This window comes from Acinonyx jubatus, chromosome B1, assembly GCF_027475565.1.
Source record: "Acinonyx jubatus isolate Ajub_Pintada_27869175 chromosome B1, VMU_Ajub_asm_v1.0, whole genome shotgun sequence".
In the NCBI taxonomy this organism is placed as follows: domain Eukaryota; kingdom Metazoa; phylum Chordata; class Mammalia; order Carnivora; family Felidae; genus Acinonyx; species Acinonyx jubatus.
In genome coordinates this window covers 27,806,229-27,820,654 of record NC_069382.1, presented here as the reverse complement: position 1 = coordinate 27,820,654, position 14,426 = coordinate 27,806,229, and the positions used below count along the sequence as shown (strand labels likewise).

General features: G+C 36.0%; 1 protein-coding gene across 6 annotated transcripts in view; it reads left to right on the top strand.

The window, feature by feature from the left end:
• TEX15 (testis expressed 15, meiosis and synapsis associated) overlaps window positions 1-14,426 on the top strand; it is a 99,680-nt gene that overhangs the window by 24,066 nt on the left and 61,188 nt on the right. For all 6 annotated transcript variants that reach the window (XM_027077324.2, XM_027077323.2, XM_053216382.1 and 3 more), the window contains exon 3: window positions 11,369-11,519. In XM_027077324.2, the coding sequence (XP_026933125.2) occupies window positions 11,381-11,519 (139 nt within the window). In that variant the 5' untranslated portion in view covers window positions 11,369-11,380. The remainder of the gene's footprint in view (window positions 1-11,368; window positions 11,520-14,426) is intronic.

The window sequence follows — 14,426 nt, the reverse complement described above, 5'->3', positions numbered from 1 at the left end:
TCAGATGTCAGTCACAAGTGGTTCCCCAAGCTGCCCATACCTGTGACCAACTGCTTACAAATTCAGAGGTTCCCACGAACCCCCTCAGTTTCAATAATTCACTAGAACAACACCCAGAACTCGAAAAGCACTGTACTTAAAATTAGTTTTATTACAAAGGACATACATAAAATGCAGTCCTGGGAGGGTCCTGAACAGACCATGTCTTCCCTCCATGAAGTCTGGAGGCATCACCCTTACAGCACATCATTGCGTTCACCAATCAGTAAGCTCCCTTGAGCTGTAGTGTCCAGTGTTTATAGGGGTTTTATTAAGGAGGTGCAATTGATTAAATCATTGGACATGTGATTGAACTCATTCTTAACCCTTCTCCCGGGTGGAGCAACTGAAAGTCCTAGCCGTCTAATCACGTACATGGTTTTCTGGTGACCAGCCCCAATTTTGAAACTATGTAGGGGCCCACCATGAGTCACCTTTTAGCATAACAAAGTCACTCCTGTCATTTAGGACATTCCAAGGGTTTTTGAAACTCTTTGCTGGGACAAAACCAAATGTATTCTTTATATAGGATCCCTTTAATCACCCTTCAAATTTAAGACCGTAAAGAACTTTTGTTAATGAGGATTGTATCTCCTGTACCTAGTTAAAATCAAGAAATTTTTAAATATATTAATTTTTCATTCAGAAATAGCAACACATCCATCATATTGACATAAGTAATATTTTAATGAAAAATAACTATTTCCCAAAAAAGTGCTGTTGTTTTCTATTACTGCAAGTCAGGCTAATAGAAATCAGGTGTGGGGCACCCTGGGTGACTCACTTGGTTGACTTGTGATTTCAGCTCAGGTCATGATCTCACAGTTCATGAGTTCAAGCCCAGTATCAGGCTCTGCGCTGACAGCATGTTTATTTTTGAGAGAGAGACACAGTGCAACCGGGGGAGGGGCAGAGAGAGAGCAGGAGACACGGAATCCGAAGCAGTTTCCAGGCTCTGATCTGTCAGCACAGAGCCCGATGCAGGGTTTGAACTCAAGAACCACAAGATCATGACCTGAGCCAAGTTGGACACTTCACTGACTGAGCCACCAAGGCACCCCTAAAAAATAAACAAACATTTAATAAATAGATAAATAAATAAACTTAAAAAAAAAAAAAGTGAATTCTCACACCTGCTTCTGCATTTAGTCTTCTGCAGTTTTTGTTGTTTTGGTTGAAGAATATGAAGATAATATGACCTCACAGATATGTAGGTGGAAAAGAGGACCTGCTGACACCTTGAAATGCTCTTAAGGACTCCCAGAAGTTTTCGGATCACACTTTGTGAATTGCTTCTTGAGTATTTATACCTAGAGAATGGAGTTACTAGGTCAGAAGATAATGCACATCTTCAACCTTACTAGATAATGCCCAGTTGTTTTCTAAAGTGACAGTACCAGTTTACACAGTCACCAGAAGTATATGAGAGTTCCACTTGCTCTGGCACCTTTTTAAGCATTTGATATTGTCAGACTTTAATATTTTCTGATCTGAGAGGTATGGAAAAAATATTTCATTGTAGTTTTAAATTTGTGTTTTTGTTTTCCATATGGCTAGGTTCTGTTTGAATACTGTAGATTGCCTCACTGATTTGAAATACCATTATTAACATCTGCAAAATCTTGGGGACTTTTGGTCTTTTTTCTCACTCTGGTATTCCATTGTTTATTTTTGTGTCGATAACTACAGTTTTAAATTGCCTATTTACTATCCTCTCTCTTATTAATAAAACCTAAATTTAATTGAGTGATATTACCCAGCTAATTATAATTGCTATAATTATTGAATAAATTGTAATATTTAATAGTGCCAGTTTTCTTCCTCCAGTAACTTTCAGAATTTCCTTGATTGTTTCTTTTCCATATAACCTTTAGTATTATTTTTGTCAATTTCAAGATTGAATCAACTTTAGAGGCTTAATGTAGGACAATTTTAAATATTCACCATAATAAGTATTCCTCAAAAATAAAGTATGCTCATTCCCTCTTTAAGCAAGTCTTTTATGACCTTCAGAGTTTTTAGAAGTCTTCTTATCAGCCAAGACCATTTCTTCAGTTTATTCTTATGTATTTTATATTTTTCGTTGCAATAGTGAACAAATTATTTTCGTTTTTAAGAGTTTATAAATTTATGAAGATAAAACTTAAGGTAATAAAAATATAAACTGATAAATTCATCCACATTCCTAAACCACCTAGTATTCTTTTCTCCATAGACAACTAACGTTATTGATTTCTTTTAAAGATAATTTCAGGGTGCCTGGGTGGCTCCGTCTGAGTTTGGCCCGGGTCATGATCTTGCAGTTTGTGAGTTCAAGCCCCACATCAGGCTCTGTGCTGACAGTTCAGAGCCTAGAGTTTGCTTTGGATTCTGTATCTCCTTCTCTCTGCCCCTACCCTGCTCACACTTTGTTTCTCTCTCTCTCTCTCAAAAATAAGTTACCATTAAAACAAATTTTTAAAGATAATTTATGCACATTTAGCCACTTTTATGCTTCTGTTTTTATTCTGGAAAGTTCCAAAATATATGGAAATAGAATACTATAATGAGTCCCCAAGTACCCATTTTCAAGCTTCAGCAGTTATTAACTGGATAATTTTAAAGCAAGTAACCCAGATATTATATCACTCTTTGTTTTGTGTGTGTGTGTGTGTGTGTGTGTGTGTGTGTGTGTGTGTGTGTGTGAAATCAACTATTGATTTTAAATCAACTTTATTGAGAATGCAACCTAGGAAAAAGAGATGAAATATATGAATTAGGTGTTAAGAAACATGAAAAATAAAGGTGTAGAAGTTTAAACACAGGTAACTAAAATTTCTATTCTAAGGAAATAGAACACTGCCACAACAATATTCAGAGATAAAGTTGCAGAAAATTTCACAAAAATGTCAAAGATACCAAACCTTAAATACAAGTCCATGAAATATTTACACTAGAACATTATAATGAAAATGCAAAACACCAGAGATGAAGAGATTTTAAAAGCTGTCAGAGAAAAAAGATTTGCCCTTAAATGAGTGACAATTATATTGGAGGTGATTTCTTAACAGGAGCAGTGGGTCACAGGAAGTAGTGGGATAGTATCTTAAGAGAGCTGAGAAAATAGCAGTTGGTCTAGAATTTTATACCCAGGAAAATTTAACCTATACAGGATGTCTTTCAAAAAAAAAATAGAATTTGTCATTCAATTGTAAAAGATTTAAAACTTCCCCTTTAGGTTCAGGGAAAAGACCAAGGTACCTGCCATTATCACTTATATTTGACATATGTTAGAACTTCTAGCCTGCGCAGTAAGGCAAGCACAAGAAATAAATGGTATAATAATTGGAAAAAAGAAACATGCTGAAAATCATTATAATATGCCCTTCCTCATTCAGAAAGGTAGCAAGGTTGCTGGCAGTGTACAGAAATCAGTTTCAATGAAAGTCATTTTGCCTAACAGTTGAGTGTATTCATGCCAATGTCAGACTGCCTGGCTTTGAATTCCAACAAACACTTCCTAGCTTTCTGTCCTTGGGACATTATTTAACTTACACTTTTTCCCCTAATTTAAAATAAGGGAATCTTATAGGGATATGATGATTAAGTGGATCAATATATATCTAAAGCACTTAGATAAGTGTCTGGTTCCTAATAAGTGTTACAGATAAATATTGTCATTATCATGAACACCACTTTGAACATTAGCAGTGAATAAAATACACCTTTTTTTTTTTAATTTTTTTTTTCAACGTTTATTTATTTTTGGGACAGAGAGAGACAGAACATGAACGGGGGAGGGGCAGAGAGAGAGGGAGACACAGAATCGGAAACAGGCTCCAGGCTCTGAGCCATCAGCCCAGAGCCTGACGCGGGGCTCGAACTCATGGACCGTGAGATCGTGACCTGGCTGAAGTCGGACGCTTAACCGACTGCGCCACCCAGGCGCCCCAAAATACAACTTTTTAAAAAGATAATGTGTAGTGACTTAAAAATTATGACAAACTTAGAATAAATCCTTTATTTTTTTAATGTTTGTTTACTTTTGAGAGAGAGAGAGAGCAAGGGAGGGGCACAGAGAAGGAGATAGAGGATCCAAGCAGGCTCCAAGATGTCAGCACAGAGCCTCACGTGGGACTCAAACACCATGAACCATGAGATCATGACCTGAGCTGAAGTTGGACATTTAACTGACTCAGCCACCCAGGCACCCCAGAACTTACAATAAATTCTTTAAAACATGTTATAACCTTGTGGAAAAAAGAAATCTTTATTGAAAGATATAAAGGACATGAATAAATAGGAAGATAGCCCATGTTCAAGAGAGGAAGACTCATAAAACAATATCATTGATCAGTAGTAGATCAGTGAAATTCCAATTAAAACCTAAACAAGATTTCTTATTAGACAAACTTATTTTACATTTATTTATTTATTTATTTATTTATTTATTTACATCCAAGTTAGTTAGCATATAGTGCAACACTGATTTCAGGAGTAGATTCTTTAATGCCCCTTATCCATGTAGCCCATCCCCCTCCCACAGCCCCTCTAGCAACCCTCTGTTTGTTCTCTATATTTAAGAGTCTCTTATGTTTTAGACAAACTTATTTTAAAATATGTGTGTAAGAGCAAAGGTGTTTCAAAAAACAAGATTTGTTTTTTATTTTCTTTTGGTTTTATCCTAACGTATATCAAGATTTATTATTGTGTGGTGTTGGTGCAGGAATGCAGAAAGACACCAATAAAACAGATTAGAGAGCCTAGAAATCATACATATGTGGAAAGCTGATTAATGTCAGAGATACCAGAGATAAATAGGGAAAGGAAAGATTTTTCTAATGCTACCATGGTTTGATACTCATATGGAAAAATTGAGCCCTTCTAACCTCAGACTAACATGAATTTCAGGTTATTTAAGGACTTGAAGGTAAAAGGCAAAACTATAAAACTTTTCATAGAAGAGAATAGAGAGGATATTCCTTATGATCTTGGGGAGAATTATTAAAGTTTATCAAAAGCAAAAACAAAATATAAGGAAAAAGTGTATAAATTCAACCACATTAAATATTTTTCAAAAAAGTGAAAAGATAAGTTTAAAAAGTGAGGGGAAATTATTTGCAACAAATATGATTGATGAAGTGCTCATATCTCAAAAAGATTTTTTTGGGGGGGCACCTGGGTGGCTCAGTCAGTTAAGCGGCCGACTTCGGCTCAGGTCATGATCTCACGGTCCATGAGTTCGAGCCCCGCATCGGGCTCTGTGCTGACAGCTCAGAGCCTGGAGCCTGTTTCAGATTCTGTCTCCCTCTCTCTCTGACCCTCCCCACATTCATGCTCTGTCTCTCTCTGTCTCAAAAATAAATAAACGTTAAGAAAAATTAAAAAAAAAAAGACTTTTTTTTGGCAAATACATAGAGTAGAATAAATAGCCTCATAAAAAAGTGGGTAAAAAACATGAACAGGCATTTCACGGGTTTGAAAACACAAATGACCAATAAATATACACAGTCTTATGAAAAATCAGACAAATGCAAACTAACCACAGTGAGATAGCATTTGCAGATATTGTATCGGCAGGAATTAAAGTCTGGGCCAGTGTTATGTGAGTTGAGAATATGGAACAACTGGAACTCTCCTACACTGCTGGTGTTAAGATAAGAATCCAGTATAATAAAAGGTTGAGAAATTAAACTACACAAAAATTAAAATTTTGCTAAGGGATACAAATGCCATAAATGAAATTAAGACAAAAATATTGCAACCTTTATTATGACAGACAAAAACTAATATCTCTGTGTATACAATCCTTTCAAATCATTAAAAACCATCTTATTTGTAAAAAAGAAAAAATGGAGAAAAAGATAGGAGGAACAAGTGACAGGAAAAAAATGACAACCTCACTAGTAATGAAAGAAATGCAAATTAAAACCACAAGATTTTGTTTTTGTTGTTGGCTAAAATAAGTTTGATAAATACTACTAAAAAAATCTTCAAAGAGAATATTCTCTTATTTCCCTTATAGAAGTAAACATTAAAACAATAATGTTTTAGTGTTGAATTATTAAGAGACTGAGAAAGGACCACCTGAAATCAGGATTATGAAGTCACAGCAATCAGGGAAGAGTGGGGCAGATTGGTCAAGAGTATCAAATGTAAACAGGCCAAGTAAGTTATGAGCCAGAAGTGTGCTTACGTGAGTGAGAGACTGATGTGAAAAAGGTAACTGAAGATTGCTGTTGAGGTGGAGTTGGAAATCAAAGTAGATTGAGGAGGAAGTAAGGTGATCTAGATAAAGACATGTATAACCCTGGTAGAATCCTATTTTGGTGTTGAAATGATCAGGTTTGAGCCTGTTTAAATGCTGTTGGGCAAGATGCAGAGAAGCAAAGTGAGTAGGGATTCACTCACTTTGAAATTCTTAATACAGTAGAGAGATAATTGAGACAATGGGAGTATGGGAGAAAGAGCCCTGAAATGGAAATCATAAGACCTAGTTTTTATTGTCCCAATTAGTTGTGTTGCTTCATCTCTGACAGGGGTTGGCAAACTCTTTCTGTAAAGGGCTAGGTAGTAAATATTTTAGTCTGTGGGCCCCAGAGTGTCTGTCACATTTACTCACCTATGCTTTTCTAATAGTAAAGCAGCCATAGACAATAGATAAATTGGTGTGGCTGTGTCCCAGTAAAATTTACTTACCATGGACCCTTAAATTTGAGTTGCAGATAATTTTTTAAGCGACAAATACTATTCCTGACTTTTTTCCAGTCATTTAAATTTCAGTCCCTATGAAAACTAATAGTGGGCCAGCATTTGCCAATCCCTGATCTGTAAAATGAAAGATACGACAAAAATGTATTTTATTTCTCCATTGTATAGTCTTAACTAAGGGATTCTTGGCTTAATTTCACTAAGTGTGTATGCAGTTTATCATATGTGTGATCTGATTTAACCATTTGCTTATCAAATAATTCTTAGTCTGAACCATTTAGAACTCTGCAGAAGAACTCAAATTACTTTTGTGACTTAAGTTCTGAGAGTATTCTTTATTCATCAGGAACTCTTTCTTGAGATTACTAGAAGAGGAATGAATGATCTTTGCCATATCTGCATATCATCATTACAGTAACTTCTGTAATATTCTAAAGTAGACTTATTTTTTACTTAAGTATATTTTGGGATGGAAAATGAATAGGAAGTCAGTATTATTTGGCACAAATAGAAGGTAAGTGTAAAAATAAGTTAGAACAGTATTATTTGCCAGAAAATCCTGAAACTGAGGCATTGCTTTTGTTGTTGTTAAAGATCAGCAAAGTTTTAGAGATTTTAAAGATAAATTAATAACAAGCTGATTCATACAAAAGTTTGAAAGAGAACTAAAAAAAACTTTCTCATTAATGCTTTTGTGTATCTGCAGTCATCCTGAGTTACCTTGTATAAAGGACTCAACTGATAGCAGTTGAGTCTCATTAAAGAAACTCTAAGGCTAAGTTTTTCACTTGAAACAGGTTCTGTTATTAAGACCCTTTGACAATCAGGTTAAAGATTTTGCAGGTTTATTTAGTAATCTCTAATCTCCCAAACATGCAAGTCCTTAATGTTTGATGATGGTCTTCGGAAACCCAATACAAATATTCTTCTAAAATGGACTTCAAGAGGATCAAATATTTAGCCTGACTATTTGACATAAAAGGTATCTATTCTTTGGCCATTACTTGTCCCTGAAAAATGTAATACAATTCATAATGCACACAGAGTAACACACTGCAGAAGTTAGTGAATTGTTGGAGGTTAGTTGAGTAGTTGCTAGTATTAGAGAGCTATTAAGAGCTAGTATTAGAACCAACATCACTTGACTTCTAAGCTGGTTATCTTTGCAGTCCTGTGTTTCTTGACAAATAGTGTAACTTGGTTCCATAGGATAGACTTTAAGAATATACAAATAGTTAATTGTGTCCATTATAGCATACAGGTGCTACAACCTTGTGAAATATTATTGATATTATCAGCCTTAGAGAAGTTAGGCATTTTGCCTAATATAACATTGTTAATTAATGGTAGAACCAAAATTTGAAACATTATGATTTTTTTGCCTTTCTAAGTAAAATTCATTCTTCATCTAAAACTTCATCTAAGTTTTCTCTTACAAGCTGAAACACTCTTTTACTCCCAGAAATTCCCAAGCCCTTTTCTTTTTTCCCTTTAACTTGCCTTTATACCTTTTATTTCTTGACATTTGCCCTTGTGAGCACTGCCAGCCCACTGTTACAGGGAAGCAGAGATAAAGGAAACAAAGGCATTCTTATTTTATTCTTAATTGAAAAGGTAGTGCTCCTGATATTTAGCAATTTGTTATAAATTTTTGGTGTTCGTTACCAATTTCTCTGTTGCTTCCTCTTTCCTAAGATGTTTTTTAAAAAAAAAAATCATAAGTCTATGAGATAATCATAGTCTATTGAGAGAATCACTTGATTTTTCTTTTTTAGTGTATAGGCAAAATACTTTTAAAAGGTTTATGTAGTAAATGAGATGTACATATTTCCTATTGATAAATCTCCCTTGCATTTCTGGGGTGAACTCAGATGGTTTGTGATATATTAATATCATTTTTACTTTAATTTTTTTATTTTTTAAGTTTATTTGAGAGAGAGAGAGAGCACGAGCAGGGGAGGGGCAGAGAGAGAATCCCAAGCAAGCTCCACATTCCGTGCTGAACCCAACATGGGGCTCGATCTCACAGTTGTGAGATCATCACCTGAACTGAAATCAGGAGTTGTATGCTTAACCACCTGAACCATCCAGGAGCCCCATAATATCATTTTTACTTTTAGAATCAGTTTGTAACTTCTAATTTAATTTCTTCTTGACAGTACTAAGATGATAAATTCTTGTAATTCCTTCTTAAATCAGTTTTAATAATTTTTTCCTAGAATGTATTATTTTGTATAATCTTTAAGTGTGTTAGCTTAACATTGATCATAATATACATACTTATTTTTTAAGTGTTTATTTATTTACTTTTGAGAGAGAGAGCATGAGTGGGAGAGAGGCAGAGAGAGAATCCCAAGCAGGATTCACACTGTCAGCATAGAACCCGATGTGGTTCTTGATCTAACAAACCACGAGATTATGACCTGAGTGAAAATCAAGAGTCAGACACTCAACCATTTGCATACATATGTAAAAACATATCCTGTTATATACTACAGAACAGGATATGTTTATGGGACTGTGAATATGAATATAAAGATTTATATGGATTTGTTATCACTTTAATATGGCTAAGTTGTTTAGGCTGAAGTTTTTCAAGTATTATTCCTACTTGAAAAATTCCTGCGTGCAACTTAATAAAGAACATTGAAGGGCGCCTGGGTGGCTTAGTCGGTTAAGCGTCCAACTTCAGATGCTCAGGTCATGATCTCACAGCTTGTGGGTTTGAGCCCCACATCAGGCTCTGTGCTGACGGCTCAGAGCCTGGAGCGTGCTTCACATTCTTTGTCTCCGTCTCTCTCTGCTCCTCCCCTGCTCATACTCTTCTCTGTCTCTCAAAAATAAACAAACATTAAAAAAAATTTTTTTTAAAGAACATCGAATACCATTGTGCCCTGAATATTCATTTTTCACTACAGTTTTTAACTTAGCTAATTTGTGACTTAGTGTTATCCTAAGCACTAAGGAACAAAACCAGTGAATTTCAGAGGCCCATTTTATTAGTAAATTGTACTAGAGGAACATTGTATAAGAAACCATACAGCTAAAATAGTATCCACCTTTCCTGAAAATACAATTTAACTATAGTTAAAGGCAGTATTGAGGATTGTTGCAGCACTTGGCCCTTCAAGTATATTCAAGTGATGGTAGTATCCCTTTGTGTACAGTAGGTATAGATCACGATTAATTGAAAAGTTTTCTTGTAATTTAAGTCATTAAATAAATTATTCTTCCTTTTCCCCCTTACCGGATGAACATGGCTATCTTGACAACTATCTCTCAGGCTGGTATATATTGGCAGCAGTATTTCTTTTGTTGTTGCTGTTAAAGATTTTATTTTTACATAATCTCTGCACCCAACACAGGGCTCAAACTCACAATGCCAAGATAAAGAGTCACGTGCTCTACCAACTGAGTTAGCCAGGTGCCCTGACTCAAGATAGTGTATCTTGTGGGTGTTCTTGTTAGGTGACAACACCACTGGTGTCTATCAGTGAAGCTAGATGAGAGAAAGGCTGATACTCTGTTTCTAGAGATTTCTGTCTATTCAGATTCCCTATTCTGATCCATGTTTGGGAGATTGTAAGATTATCTCCCATAAAGGGTGGAGTGGGGATTGAAGGGAAAATCTTTTGTGAACCTTCTGTAGAATTTTATCCTTTATGATCCTTCTGTAGAATTTTGGCAGCTCTTAATGTAGATTATGAGCTAAGTTGGAACTAAGCAGTTAATAGCTATCAGGAGGTCCATGAACCATATTATGAAATGGTATGAAAAAATCCATGTCTACATATATTTCTGTGTGTAGACTCCATAACTTTCCTTCAATACCTAGTATGAGTTCTACTTGAAAGGTTAAGAATTAACTGTATGTGTTGGGTGGGAGGGGAGGGAAGGTTGGAGAGAGAAAGAAGGGAGGAAAAGAAATCTGTTATAGTATGACAATATATGAGGTCTTAATCCATTTATAGAGTGATACTATGGAACATTAGCCAATGATTGACTGTTTAGGCAATCCACTGTAGGGATAGTCCTGTAGTAGTTGATTTACAACTTTAGGTTTTTCCCACAGGCAGAGATTCTGATTTAGAGAATTCATTCTGTTCACAGAAGTGTATAGACAAAATGCTTTTTAAAAACATAGTATTTGGCAAGAATTTTACCAAATGTTAATAAAAAATTGTTGTTCAGAGGTGACTGGTGTCAGCTCAGGTAATGACTCACAGTCCGTGAGTTTGAGCTCCACATTGGGCTCACTGCCGTCAGCATAGAGCCTGCTTCAGATCCTCTGTCTCCTTCTCTCTCTGTCCCTACCCCATCAAAATTAAATAAACATTTTTTTAAAATTGTTTGGAAGTTATTAAACTTTTCAGGAACACACACTTTTAGTTACCCCATTACAGTTTTATAAATTACAGAGAAAAGGTTTATTAGAAGCTACAAAATAAATATTTAAAACATTATGTAAAAGCTAAAGCTGTTAATTTTTTATTTTGGGTGACCTGACAAATTGTGATTGGAACCTGTTGTGAGTGTGACCAAGACAGTGTGTTCAATTCCATGTAAGAAATTTTAAAGTTTTACTGCCATTGCCTCTTATTAATTGACCTTTTGTTTAATAATTTCGGGTTGATTTTAGGCCACCAACAAAATGGAAATGAAAGATATTGCTAAACACAAGACACTATGGAAAATGAACTCAACCAGTGAGCCTTTATTACTTGCTGGTGTAGAAGTCAATCCTTTGAAGAAATTCACTATTCCCAAGATCAGGAGGGCAGCTGGGAAAGGTAATATTTACTATTTCCAAGGAAGGCGGGGTTATTTCATAACTATTACTGCATTTTTCTGATTCTTAGTTTGTGTTCATCTTCTGTTTTGACTATATAAAATTAGATGAAGTCATGCCTTTAATTCCTTAAACACACATGTACCTTTGGTTCACACACAATGAAACAGACATGTCTTCTATCCCTTTCATTAAGTACACTTAAAATTGCTGGACATTATACACAAAACAAATAGTAGAAGACTTTGGAAGGTGTAGAGAAGATGGACCACTTAAAAACCCTGGGACTCAAGGAATGTCACTGCAGTAAGTTCTCTGGATTTTATGTTTTTGTTTCCTCCATGTCTCAGATCATATGCCAACAGTCCAGGAATACCAGCTGGAATAGACACAGAAAGCCCCAAGAAAAGTGTCTTCTCCCTTGAAAAGGACTAGGAAGGGCACATCCTAGAAAAATAGAAACTTATTTGACAGTATATCCCTTACTCCTACAAAAAACTAGGGGGAAAAATATAGCCGGTACACCTTTGTTAGCAAAAGCTAAGTGGAGGGCTTAGACTTCTATCCACTCCTCTCCCCTTCATGGCAGTAACAGGTTCCCCTCCCTGGCATCCCCTCCCCTGCAGTGTCAGTGGTTTTCCATCCCTGCCCTGTGGTGATGAGCCACCCCTTCTCACTTGGAATAGAGTCTATGAAGACCAAGTATGGAGCCTGGACTGCTATCACACCTGTCAGTTACAAAACACCTGTCCCTTTCCCACATTGTCATTGAAGGCTGAGTCAGGAGCAGTGATTTCTACCCCTTTCTCATGGTAACAAGGCCCCCCCCCCCCCCCCCCCCCCCCCCCCCCCCCCGCCACACACAGTGTTGTTGGAGACTCTGTAGGGAGCCAGGACTTCAGTCCAATCTGGTGGTAAAGAAATCAGTCCCTCCCTTTTCTTACTGGCAGTTTCCCCTGTTGGCTCAATTTCAGTAGAGGCTTGGTAAAACCCAAGATTAAATATGATCCAGAATATCTTAACAATATCCAAAATGACCAAAATAAAATTTTTTGAAATCACTCATTTTCTACCAACCAGGAAAAATATCAACTTGAATGAGACAAAGTAATCCATAGATGCCAATACTCTGATGAAACAGATGTTGGAATTAATCTGACAAGGCTCTTAAGGCAGCCATTATAATGGTGTTTCAGTAAGCAACTATGAACACTCTTGAAACAAATGAAAAAATAGAAAATCTCAGCAAAAAAATGCAAAATGTAATAAAGAACCAAGTAGAAATTTTGGAACTGAAAAATACAATAATCAAAATAAAAACTCAAAGGATGGATCCAGAGAAGAGTTGAGAAGAAGACATTGGAAATAATAGTCAGTGAATTTGAAGATAAAAGCAATAGAAATTACTCAGCCTGAATGACACGGGAGAACGTACACATGCACACACAGAAAAAAACACCAGAGCTTCAGGAATGTATGGAACAATAATATAAGATTTAACACCTTTGTCCTCAGTGTCCCCAAAGAAGAAGAGAAAGAGTGTAGAAAAGTACTTGAAGGAATATTGGCTAAAAAATTGCCCAAATTTGGCAAAGGGCATAAACCTTCATAGTCAAAAGGCTGAAGGTTCCATAAACCCAAAAAGTCCATGCTATAGGATAGTATAATCAAACTTCTGAAGACTAAGGGCAGAAAAATCTTGAAAGCAACTAGAGCAACCACATATCTATAAGGGAAAAAAAAGTTTTTAAGTAAACTCTATGCCCAACAGGGGGCTTGAGCTCATGACTCCCAAGAGTAAGAGTCATGTGCTTCAACCAACTGAGCCAGCCAGGTGCCCCTATAGGGGAAAATTTTTTTGAATGACAGAAGATTTCTCATTAGAAACCATGGAGCCTAGAGGAGGTGGCATAACACTTAAGTATAGAAGGAGAAGAACTGTCAACCCATAGTTCTGTCCCTGGCAAAAATATCCTTCAGGAATAGAAATGAAGTAGACATTTTCAGATGAAGTAAATTAAAATTTTTTCATCAACACATGGCTGAAAGAATGGCTGAGCAAAGTTCTCTAAACAAAGCAACAGAAGAAGGAAGCTGGGAACATTAGGAATTAAGGAAAGATTCAAAATACAGGGAAATATAATGAGCCATCCTTCTCTTGAGTTTTATAATTATGTTTGACAGTTGGAAAAAAAGTTGTAACATTCTCTGATGTGATTCTCAGTGTATATAGAGGAAATAATTATAAAGTGAGATGTTACCATTGGAAGGAACTGGGTGAATGGGAATATAGGTGCTCTCTGTATTATATATTACAACTACATGTGAATCTACAGTTACATCAGAATTAAAAGATTTTTATAAAAATAGATCAAAATGGATTTTTTTAAATGTTTGAGTAACCCATAGGAAGTCAGGAAAATGAAATCAAGAATTGAACGGTGGAGGAAAAAACAGATAAATGGCAGGCTTAAGCCCTAACATACCAGTTATATTAAGTGTAAGTTATATATACCAATTAAAAAAACGGGTTGACACAATATATTTTTATTTATTTTTTTTAATATGAAGTTTATCGTCACATTGGTTTCCATACAACACCCAGTGCTCATCCCAACAGGTGCCCTCCTCAATACCCATCACCCACCCTACCCTCCCTTCTACCCCCCATCAATCAACCCTCAGATTGTTCTCAGTTTTCAAGAGTCTCCTATGGTTTGGCTCCCTCCCTCTCTTTTTTAGAGTCAATGGGGGAGTTCTCCTCCCCCATGGTCTTCTGTTAAGTTTCTCAGGATCCACATAAGAGTGAAAACATATGGTATCTGTCTTTCTCTGTGTGACTTATTTCACTTAGCATAACATTCTCCAGTTCCATCCACGTTGCTACAAAAGGCCATATTTCATTCTT